Source organism: Aplysia californica, unplaced genomic scaffold (genome assembly GCF_000002075.1).
Source record: "Aplysia californica isolate F4 #8 unplaced genomic scaffold, AplCal3.0 scaffold00134, whole genome shotgun sequence".
Classification (NCBI taxonomy): Eukaryota; Metazoa; Mollusca; class Gastropoda; order Aplysiida; family Aplysiidae; genus Aplysia; species Aplysia californica.
The window spans coordinates 103416-114858 of record NW_004797404.1 but is presented as its reverse complement, the minus strand read 5'-3'; the positions used below and the strand labels follow the sequence as shown (position 1 = coordinate 114858).

The 11443-nt window shown below is 38.5% G+C and overlaps 1 protein-coding gene across 2 annotated transcripts; it reads left to right on the top strand.

Moving 5' to 3' along the window:
• The first annotated feature begins 3666 nt into the window (after positions 1-3666).
• On the top strand, positions 3667-11443 carry LOC101858403 (glucose-induced degradation protein 8 homolog). 2 transcript variants are annotated; one of them, XM_005096645.3, is made up of 6 exons: positions 3667-3864; positions 4442-4630; positions 4995-5191; positions 7398-7595; positions 8209-8316; positions 10241-11443. In XM_005096645.3, the coding sequence occupies exons 2-6, from the start codon at positions 4492-4494 to the stop codon at positions 10292-10294; spliced, it is 696 nt and encodes a 231-aa protein (XP_005096702.1). In that variant the 5' UTR covers positions 3667-3864; positions 4442-4491; the 3' UTR covers positions 10295-11443. The 2 variants fall into 2 exon arrangements, with proteins under 2 accessions (XP_005096702.1, XP_005096701.1); XM_005096644.3 differs by having other exon boundaries at positions 3716-3908.

The following is an 11443-nucleotide window of genomic DNA, read 5'->3' as shown; positions in this document are numbered from 1 at the left end:
AGAAAGGGGAGACGGAAGCGAACGACAGAACATGGAAGGGGAGCAGGAAAGGAGGGGAAAGGAGAATATTTTTAACAAAGAAAAGTTTACACCGCTATGAGGTTTTGAACCTGGGACCTATTGAATGAGAGGCGAACACCATAACCTCTAGATCACGAGAGCCCCTTTTGGAAGTGCCGTAATAACTAATTGCTAAAACAAAACAAAACAAAATTAAAAACAGATTGAGAAAGTGGGTGGTTGGCATTTGGTATAATAATATAGGCCCATCCGTGATCTTTGTTCTATTAGAAACCTCGGCATACTGCATTTGGTCCGTCACTTTAATGGTGTCTTCAAACCGGGTTTAGTATAGTTTTATTTTCGGCCTTCAAGTCCAGCTTGCCAACGTTGTCTGGACGCGCCACATGTTTGATTGTCGCATGCAGCATTCTATCCGTCAGGACGGCCGATCCCGGACAAGAAATGAGATAGCTACCTCCGGGACGGGAAAAATCAAAAGCTAAAATGATAAAAATTGCATAAAATCGCATTTTTAAAGTTTAGATTTGAGTTCATCGTACGTGAAAACCCCCGCGCGACGTATGATATTTGTGATTTTCAGCGTAATTACAACCTTTATTGTGATTGAAAAGTCTGGTGAGCTCGTGTGTTCGTTATCTTTTTCGCAAATTTCGAGAGCAACGCTAATCCAAAAGCGCGGTCAAAAATTCGTTGTTGTTCAACTTTTGTGAAATATCTCCTTAACTATAGAACATAGTTTCTTCAACTTGGGCACAATGACTCTATATCAGTTTGTCTCAACTGATGAATTTTTTTTAAAGCACTGTTTTCTTGAAAATTCCTTAAGTGCAAATGTAAAAAACAACAGTCGATGGTTTCTACAGATTTTAAAAGGTTTATAGTTGGGGAAATATCGCTTCTAAAAGCAAATCCGTCTTTTTTTTAAATAATCGCGACAGGTATGCTTATTGAACGCATGTTTTGATAACCTTTAGTGAAAAAAAAGTGTTCACTATAAAATAAATCTCTAGTAGCAACTTTCACCACTAAAAAGTGTCAGTGTTGAGCTGTGACGTGGGGCATTATTCATTATTATATTCCATGTCAATGTGTATAAAGTGTGTGTGAGAAGCGCGAAGTGCTATGAACAATTGTGACGGAGATTAATGGTATTTTATATAAATCTATACAGAAAAGTTAATATTGATCAATCGTTAAAGAGATATTTGAAGATAAGTTGCGCCTCGAATTTTTGACCGCACTTGGCCTATAGACAGCGCCATTGTATCAAATGAGGTCAGTTTCCTTTTTCTTTTTTTTTGGTAAATGTTTTACATGCTCGCAACTGCTCAAAGTCATATTAGATCTATATGAGAGCACGGGATACATTAAACATTTTCAGTTAGCAGGAATTTTTTGAATTTTGCCCGGATGGCGGCCGACACCTACTCTTATCGATTTTGGACTACCAAGGGATCTTTAACGTGCGCTGCTTGCACACAGGTCTCCGAGATTTTTCGCCCTTATCTGAGAAGCTGTAGGTGTAAACTTTTCCTACCATAAGAGCATCAGAGGTGTGGCTGAAAAATAGCAGCAAGAAGGAGTCAAGGAGAAGCAGTAGAAAGGCTGCAGAAAGAATCAGGAGCCCAGAGGAGGGGGGGGGGCGAAGTAGGTGAGAGGTTGGGGGCAGAAAGTGGAGACCAAAGAAGACGACAGAACATTGTTAGAGAGCAGGAAAAGATGTAAAAGGATAAAATTTAATTAGAGAAGAAAAGTTTCCGTCACTATCCGGATTCGAACCCGGAACCTATTGAATGAAAGGTGAACACATTTATAACCTCTAGTCCACGAGAGTCTGGTCAATCTCCGAAAGCGAAGGAACGGCGGGTGCAGTTTGCATCATACCGCTTTCAATTTACATATCAGGTGGACGGAGCTAGTGGTTACGGCCTTAGGTGCATCGTTTTCTTCTCCTACCACAATATGCCGAAGGCCCAGGAAGTTGTCTCACTAATTACAAGGCAATCCCCAATGTCCGGATCGTATGCGGGAACAACTTTTACCCAATAGTGAAATATATAACTGGGAAGACCACAGAAAACGATTAATTTATTGAAGAGCTCATAAAAATGGTTGAATTCAGATTTGATTTTTCAAAAAAGGGATATAGGCATTATTCTCTAATATGACCTGCTGGAAACAAATACATTGATCTTCATGAGGGACTAGATCCTGCAACGAGTTGTAGCTGAATGGTTTTACGACACTGTACATTGTGAAGTTTCTTCGGATCCATATTAAAATGTTTATTCATTAGCCACATTCTCCTTAGTTTTTGACAGGCATCTTAGATGCGAATAGCCTATAATCGAGAGACTACTTTTAGGAAACTTATCCAGACCCTTCCTTGCCTTTTTTTTAAATTATGAAAAACACGTTTTGTTCAAGATAATCCTGAGGTACTCAGTTTGTTTTCGCAGAAAGTGGCAGACAGTTGCACCGGGCGTGCCCAGAACCGTCAACTTCAATACAGACCAGCTGTTTAGTGAGAACCTAATTATAAGACCTTAGGCATCCCCTGTGGTTTCCATTGATTTCCATACCACCATAATTTTATGATTCGAACCTATAATATTGACCCATTCTTTACGGATTCAGCAGCTTCGTTTATGGTTTTCTTGAGTTAGTGTACCAGAAGGTCATCTGCAAAACGCAATGTAAAGACCTAGTTAATTTTGCTGATAGCAGGCCCAGAGCTACCTACCCAGGAAACCTGAACAAATGGGTGACGGGGAAAGATCAGGGAAACGCAGCCGAGCTAAGGAATGAATGGAGAACCATGATCGCCGATGTCTGCCGCCGATCTGGCACTGGATGATGATGATGAGTTGGCTCTGGGACGTGATGCCCAGTGGAGAAAATCGAGGTTTCAATACGTTATAAAGATAAGCTGCCTCAATCTACGTCACAAGGATTGAGTCTGTTTCAATGTTCACAAGCGTTCTCTTCATTAGGTTTTCTTCTAGACTGGACAGGACAAGTTTAGCAAAAGGAGATAAAACTCTACGGAGAGGCCTTATCATACTCCTGCTAAAAAAGTATGACATTATGCAATCCGCCCTAATGATTTCTAATACGGGGTGCCCACTTCGGACGGGATCGGCCGATCGGCCCGATCGCCCGACTCGATCGCCTGAAACTGAAAACAAACACGTTTGTTTTTGAGCCGATCGAGTCGGGCGATCGGGCCGATCCCAGCCGTAGTGGGCACCCCGTTTAAGGCTGCGAATTACATAATTTAGAATGCGTTCACAGAATTCTACACTTAGTGTAGAATTCTGTGAAAGCGTTGTGTCCCCCCCCCCTCCCCCCCCCCTCTCTCTCTCTCTCTCTCTCTCTCTCTCTCTCTCTCTCTCTCTCTCTCTCTCTCTCTCTCTCTCTCTCTCTCTCTCCCTCTTTCTTTCGCTCTCTCTCTCTCTCTCAAATCCCGACCCTGACAAAGAGAGGGTACAGAATGTTTAATTACAAAAACACACTGTAATACATAATTAGGCCTAGATCTATGTCATGTATTTTTTTTACTCCGAAAGCTTGTAAGAATACCAGAACACAGTTTTAAAACTTCATCCTCGTAAAAATCTGGCAAGTACGCCAAGCCTATCATCCTCGTTCGGAACTCTTTTCTCGAGGAAACAATTATTTTCATTTTCTATTTTTCTAAGATCTCCCCTTCAATTCAGTATTCAGTTTCTTTCACTGCTATACTGCTATTCACTGTTACTGTTATTCAGCAGACTGATCGGTGCTCAGTCTCTGGTTCACAGTTTCACAGTTACTTACCTGCTGTGTTTACCGAGATCAGTGAGTAAGAAAGATATAGATCTAGATCTGGTAACTTTTAAAATGTAAGTATGCTGTCCATTTGCATGTAATTCGTAGGAAACTACCACAGATGTAGATTATATATAATACCTGGGACTGGGAAGGTGGAAGTCTCCACTCCCAAAGCCCAAAGGCATGCCAAAGCCAAAGTGTCCGAATTATGACAATGAGAATTAGCCAAGATGACATGACTAGATTCTAGATATTAGATTTTATATAGATCTAGAATCTATAACATGATGTCGAATATATTATGATTATATGAATATATAAAAATTAGTCTATGATGAACTGATTCATTCAGCCTTCCTTTTATACTTCAGTTATAATTTGCCTCTTTCGAGTAATGAGCTATTTTACATTGAATTGAAATAGATCTAGAGTCTAGATCTAGAATCTAGACTAGAATCTAGATCTAAGTCTAGATCTAGATTTCTCTAGATCTATGTTGTTGGCAGAAAATTTAATGATTGAGAAATAATCTTAAGTTAATAATTAATTAAAATTAATGGTAAATTACTGTATTAAATGTTGATTTCTCTTTTATTCCCCTCAGACAAGCAGAAAGCACATTTAATTTGTCCCCTCCAGCCAGCAGTTGGCAATATGAGTTCTGGCAGCAGCGGGGACAGAGGGGAGGACCGACTAGTGAAGGATGCTAAGGACGCCTGGATGGCTGAGCTAGGTACACAACATGTTGGCAGAGCGGACATGAACAAATTGATCATGAACTATTTGGTCACAGGTGAGTGTTGTAGTTGTACATGCTAAATGTAGAGAGACATTTCTCCTATTCCTTCTCTCCTTCCAGTGCGAAGGCTGCTCCTTTCATCAATAATTATTGTTCTGTTTTTACCATAAAACACTTTTTCCCCCTTTTTTCATATGTTTTGTTCAACTTGGAAATATCCCTTCTTCAGCAAGACACTGGATTGAACACAAATCCAGCAACCTTTGGATTGCTAGTTACCACAATTCTTTTTATAAACTGTTCTTCAATTTGTGAATTTTTTAAAAAAGGAAAGAAATACCAGCCTGCATTTGAAGACCAGAAACAGATCTCTGTTATTGTTTCACCAACAATACTTTGTCTTGTTTTATTTCAACAGAGGGTTTCAAAGAGGCAGCAGAAAAGTTCAGTGCAGAGTCCGGGATCTCCCCAACTGTGAACTTGGACACTCTCGATGATCGGATACGCATCAGGGAAGCCATCTTGGAGGGTCGTGTGATGGAAGCCATTTCCCTCATCAACTCCCTGTATCCCGAACTTTTGGACAGCGACAGATATCTTTATTTCAGGCTGCAAGTAAGTTAAACCTGTTATTGGGGATAATCTGGGTTTTAAAAAAAACTTGTCTCTCTCGTATTGGGCTCAAAGTAGTCGAGTATGAAAAATAGTCTGAGGTGTCCTGACAGAAATGAAAAAATCCCACAGCATGTATATTTAACCTGTACTCAAACAGTTGTAAAATTTCTCACTTGGTTTTTAACATTTTCTGTTAGGGAAGATTTCATTCATGGAGCCAATTTTCATTGATGAATTGTGTTTCTGTTATAATTGATGCTTCCCTCTCTGCTTTTAATGAACTATGTCTGGATGAGAGAAGTTGTCAAAAACGTCTTTCAAAGGTTTTGCTTTTAGTCCGGTCTTTCTCAGGGAGGTTTTTAATCTCTTGCCCTCAAGTCTTTTTTCTTATAAGCTTCAGAATTTAAGAGTCCATGAGGGATTTGTGTGTGTGAACAGAGTTGATCTGTTAACCAGTCGTTGTAATCTTGAACAGCTTCAGTCATGGTTTTCTCATACCATGGGTCCGTCCAGTGGCACTAGTTATTGCATGTTTAGCCGTTTCTTTGAATTTCACCAGTCTTTGCCTAACTGCAAGAGTAATGTCATGTGTCAGTGTTCTGTACTTTTCATCAATCATAACATGTGGGCTGTTGGAAGGTGCCTTCACTAGGTCATACTTCTTAACCTTCCCCCTTTTGTCATGTATCTATTATTGTCAGTCTTGCTTTTTCCTGGAACATGATGACTTTTTTTAGTGGGTGGTTGGCGGGTGCTCTGGTGTGGTGTGCTTCTTCTTTATTATCAAACATCTATTATCCTTATCTCCCCTTCTTCTTTTTATATTTATTACTCTCTTGTAACAGCTCTAATCTTCTGGCGCTCATATGACCTTATATAGTTGCGAGCGCTGTAAAACCTCTACTTTAACTAAACTAAAACTAAAAGATGACTTTTTCCCCCCGGGGCGTTGCTACTGACTGAGGTGTCTTTAGGGGGGATATTAACATGTGTAGCATCTGCATTTACCGCGACCCACGAATTGCGGCCGTGATTTTTACCATTTTATAATCGCGGCAGCAAATTTTTCACTTTAAAAAAAAAAACACCGTCGGGGAATAAAAAATCGAAAAAAACCCCTGGGGAATAAGAATCGTCAAAAAAAAAAAAATAAATGGAAATTCTTTACTTTCAGAAAGAAGGTTTATTTTTGCTTCCGCTTCACTTTGTTTATTTCTCACTTGTTGACACCACGTTGATTTGTTATTTTCATGTGAAGAGTATATTATTAAGTACATTACATAGTATTTATATTACTGTTTCTCTTTTATTCTTCCCTCTTTTTTGTGTTTTAATTTGTTGGTCTGTTAATTTTTTTCTTGTTATTGTTCTGATCTGTTTTTCTTATTTTTTGTGTTTATTTAGCGTAATGTCATTTAATTTTATGTTATTCCTTCCTTTTTAAAAATATAAATGTTTTGTTAGAGTTTGTCACCATCAAAACCGAATACTGACACTGGCAGGCCCCTTGTGTGTGATGGACACACGCCCTTATTGGTTTATTATTTTTGTGGATATTTAAAACAGAGTGCAAGAAATTCTGGTGCTTTAGATTAAGTTACCTCTATCAACATATTGCAATATTTTATATGATCATCACAGAGAGTTGAAACTTAAAAATTAATGGCAACTTTTGCCATTTTTGTGCCACTTTTGTATTAAAAAAATGGCAACAAACGCAGATGCTAGACATGTTCTTATGCTCAGTAAAATTGTAAATGGGCTAATTAATCAATGTCATACTCATATTGTGCTTGAATTGCAAACGGGGAACTGCTGCTTTTTCTTTCCTAATCCTTACTATCGTCATTTATGCTCTACCTCTTTTGTGTATGTTTGTCACTTTCTTGTGACCCGCTATTTCAGGGGTGCCTTGATAGTGGAAGCAGACTTAATGCTGTTGAAGTGTTGCTAGAGAGGTGAGCAGAGTAAGCCTGATTCCCTGTGTGGACTTCTCTGATGTCATCCACCCCTTGCGCTCATATGACCTAATGCAGTTGCCGTAAAAACTCTACTAAACTAAACTAAACAAGATGACTTTTACTTTTATCATGTCTATTTGCTTGTCTTTTTTCAAACACATAAATTGATGAAGGTTGATGCTATTTAGTCTGTCAATTTTTACCAAAGTTCCCTCTGTCTTTGTGTGCCCCCCCTCCCCCACCAGCAACAAGAGCTCATAGAGTTGATCAAGGCAAAGGAATTGGAGTCTGCCCTGGACTTTGCCCAGACTCGTCTCTCGGAGCGTGTTGAGGAAAACCCTAATGTACTGCCCGAACTGGAGAAAACGCTTGCCCTTTTGGCCTTTGATGACCCCGAATCATCTCCATTTGGAGAACTTCTGCACCCCTCGCAACGGCAAAAGGTGAGGGAGTTTTATGGAAAAGCCAAAGTTTCAGAAAACAATGGAAAAATGACCAAAGTTGCAAACTCATAAGTATTATTTCCTTTATCGTGTAAGCTGTTTACTCTTTAAAAAGTTTAAACAATACAACAGTCAGTCTTGGCTTAAAAGAGAATACAATAGAAAAAAGATAAAGAACAGTGCATTCTGATAAACTTTGAATTTTATTGGAGATGAAAATGTGATGTTGATTGTTTTTCATTGTAGCCTTCAATTGTTATTTTAAAAGGCGCAGTAGTTTTACCTCATTATTCTGTCATCATTTGACCAGTTACTGTTTCTTTACCCATTTAGTTACCAAGAGGATTTTTCCCCTTTTTGTTTGTTTGCTGTTGGGTTGGGGGGGGGGGGTTGAGTCGTAGTTTCTAGATAAGAGATTTTCAATGACTGCAAAAGTTTTCTTGATAACAATAGCTGAGTAAAGTGATCTTTGAATTTTGCATTCCCAGAGGGTGTTGTATCCCTGATGTGTTTTAGGAACCTTGCCTTGTGTCATGAACAGGTCTAAAAAAATATTTTTAAAAAATGTATATTTGGTCTGTATTCTGTTTTTGTTCTGCTGCCTTCTTGACAGGTTGCCAGTGAGGTCAATTCAGCCATCTTAGAAACAGATTCGACTCCCCGCCTGGCCAATCTGCTTAAGCTGTTACTGTGGGCACAGGAGGAACTGGACAAGCGAAAGGTTTGTTGGTCATCAGTGATTATTGTGTGCATTGTTTGCCTGTTGAAGGCTTTGTTTGTGCTGTCACATTGAATTTATCAGATGGTTGGAGGTTGTTTCTTCTTTCCTATCAAACATCTATCATCCTTATCTCTCCTCCTTTTTTTGTTTGTTATTCTCTTGTAACACCTCTAATCTTTGGCACTTTTATGACCTTATTATGTTGCAAGTACGGTAAAACACTTACTAAAAACTAAAAAGGAGGCTACCACTGGTAGGTCTTACTTCTTTTCTTTCCCTCTTTTTTTTTGATTGACTGTTGCGCTTTTAATTATAATTTGAACTGAATGACCATAATTGTGTTGATGTGCTTCTCTTTTCTTGTAACGAAAACTCTTTTTTTACCAGCGTGGCTCTGTGACAAGTCAGGGATGTTTTTACTATCTTAAGTACTTAACGCGTTCGCTACGTATTATTTTTGGCTTGTGGACTAATTTTTTTCCGGAGGGCGAATGAGGTGATGACTAGTGGGCAGTTAAATGGTCTTTGGGGCCACAAATTCAAATAAATATCAATGTATTATATACCAATATTTTCAGTATGGTTTGTAGAATACATCTGTAATGTTTATTTATGTATTTTTCAACTTTGGTTCCTGTAGGAGGCGATTACGCAATAAAATTTTGATTGGATGCGGATAAAATTTGAAAATAAAAAATTAATTATCTTTGGTGAAACTCAAAAAATACGTTTGCACCTAGTCAAATGATACATCAAAATAACCATAAATGAATATAGAACTGGAAAATATTGAAAAGTTTGCAGTTATTTACGTACATTCCATAATATTTGTACATTTGGATCATAACATCCGATATTGAAAATAAAAAATAAAAAAAATCTTGAAAAACGATCACAAACAGAAAAAAAGCCCACTCTTATCTTATATGGAATTATTCATAATTGCATTTGGAATAAACCTATACATGTCTAGAGGGGCACTTTTTGTGTAATTTCACCAAAAAGTAGTGATTTTGGGGAGAAAAAAATATTTTGACAATTTAGATCTAGACCTAGATCTAACACTAAAAAATATATTGATTTCTCAATAACAGTGCATTGTATCAATATTATAAAAAAGAGTCCTACATTTCTTTAGTGGGCAAAATAATGATAGATTTTGTTGTGTAAAATGACTAAGACTGGTGTCCGGGCTATAATTTTGACATCGCGATAAAACAAAGTCGATTAAACTACGAAATCGGGTTTCAAAACTGAATCTAAATTTCCGATTTTCAGTGGAAATGCTTGACCCAGAAGTCAACTTTATATTATGACCTTTATTTTAACATGGATATGTGGATTGGAATAGAATCTAAGCTAAAATTGAAGATCGGTTGTCGAGCCGCCGGGGGCAGCTTAGCGTACTGGCGGCACTTTAGCCGCGCCGCCCCCCACGGCTCGGCGTAGCGAATGAGTTAAAACATTTTTGTGTAAATCCTGCTGGATCAGTTGAATAATTGCAGACAGTTGCTGAAATTTGGGCAATGCCTTGTAGCTTGTCAATTTGTGTTGAAAAGGGTATAAAACAAAACCATTACCAGCCCTCTAGTCTTTGTTGTACAAATATTCTAGCTTTATTCTTAAGATGTGTCTTCGTGTAAAAATGCAAATGTATGCATGTGAGCTGTTGGCGGATGCTCTAGTGTGGTTTGCTTTTTCTTTCCTATCACTCATTTATCGTCCTTATCTCCCCCTTCTTCTTTTTTATGTTTGTTACTCTTTTGTAACACCTCTAATCTTCTGGCACTCATATGACTTTATGCAGTTGCGAGCGACGTAAAACCTCTACTGAAACTTTAAAAAAAAAAAAACGTAACATAGACTGAGAGAAAGAAAGATCAGTTGTGTCCATTACCTCTCTACTGATTTGTTTCTTCTTCAGGTGTGTTTCCCCCACATGACCAACATTGCCGAGGGCATAATATCAGATCCATGAAGTGCTGTTGTCAGATGACAGGACTCCATCTGCTGTGTACTCCAGTCTGAGAGTTGATAGGCACATGGTGTGAGCAGCGCCCGATAGATTTTGTACTCTCTAATTTATTGTGTCGTTGTCTTCTCGTACCACTTTGGTTCTGTCTCAGGGAAATCCCAAGTCCTTCGTTGGTCACTCTATCTTTTGTCTTGGGTGGGTCACAGGTGGACTGGTTGTGTTATCACTGACAAACTGGTCTTGGAGTCACTCAGGCAATTTTCATAATTTTCCTGATTTTGGCATCAGATTCTATTGTTTTGATTGTGAGTTATGCAATTTCCATGATGTTCCTCGAAGTGATCTCCAACATATTTTGATTGATTCATCAACGCTGTCAGACTTTTTGGTTGTGGGAAAATGATTGGAGGAATCTCTTCCCTTCATCAGATGAATAATATAATCATGCAGGAGGTTCGTGGGTGCCAAAGGGTGGTCTGCCCCCTCTGCTTCATGTCAAGGTTGCCTCTTTTATTGTCTCTTTTTGGCTGGCTGATTCACATATAACTTCAGCTCAACATTAACACATTTCACATAGAGTTAATTCTTTCTCCAGGGAGTTTTATAACTTCGGTCTTTGACTATTGGGTACTCAGTTTTGCAAACCGTCAATGTGCTACAATATTAGCCTATATCGTTTGTCATTGTTTTGAGTAAACCGAAAATACCCCCTCCAAAAACATGTGAACTTTGTTAGTTTAGATCTTTATTTGACTCTCGCTGTAATGATCTCTTTTTTGTAAATTGGAAATTTGTTAGCATATGTACATTGTTTTATGATAAGAAGCCACAACGGGATCCATATATGTCACATCAACTTGGATCACAAAAACTGGGGATTAACAAGGCAATGCTTGTTTCTCATTGTTTTTCCTTCATTCACTCCAATAAATAATAAAATGAAAACTGACACGCTCTTCAAAATTTCAGCAATAGTGAGACTTGACGCTGGAAGAAGAGATGATGAACATGTGGTGGCCCTACTACCAAACCATGCAACTCCCGTAAATTCTTTGTTGGGCTGATGCGAATGATTTTTACAGAATTATAAGCGTCCCGTTCCCATCCAACTTTTTCTTTAATACTGCTCACCAACACTTCCCCCCTCCCCAC

What these genes read in the sequence shown, in the direction of transcription:
- LOC101858403 (XM_005096645.3), top strand. Translation starts at nt 4,492, where the DNA reads ATGAGTTCTGGCAGCAGCGGGGACAGAGGGGAGGACCGACTAGTGAAG. An exon ending in ACCCCTCGCAACGGCAAAAG is followed by an intron (nt 7,596 to 8,208) that starts GTGAGGGAGTTT and finishes CCTTCTTGACAG; the next exon opens with GTTGCCAGTGAGGTCAATTC. An exon ending in AGGAACTGGACAAGCGAAAG is followed by an intron (nt 8,317 to 10,240) that starts GTTTGTTGGTCA and finishes TTTCTTCTTCAG; the next exon opens with GTGTGTTTCCCCCACATGAC.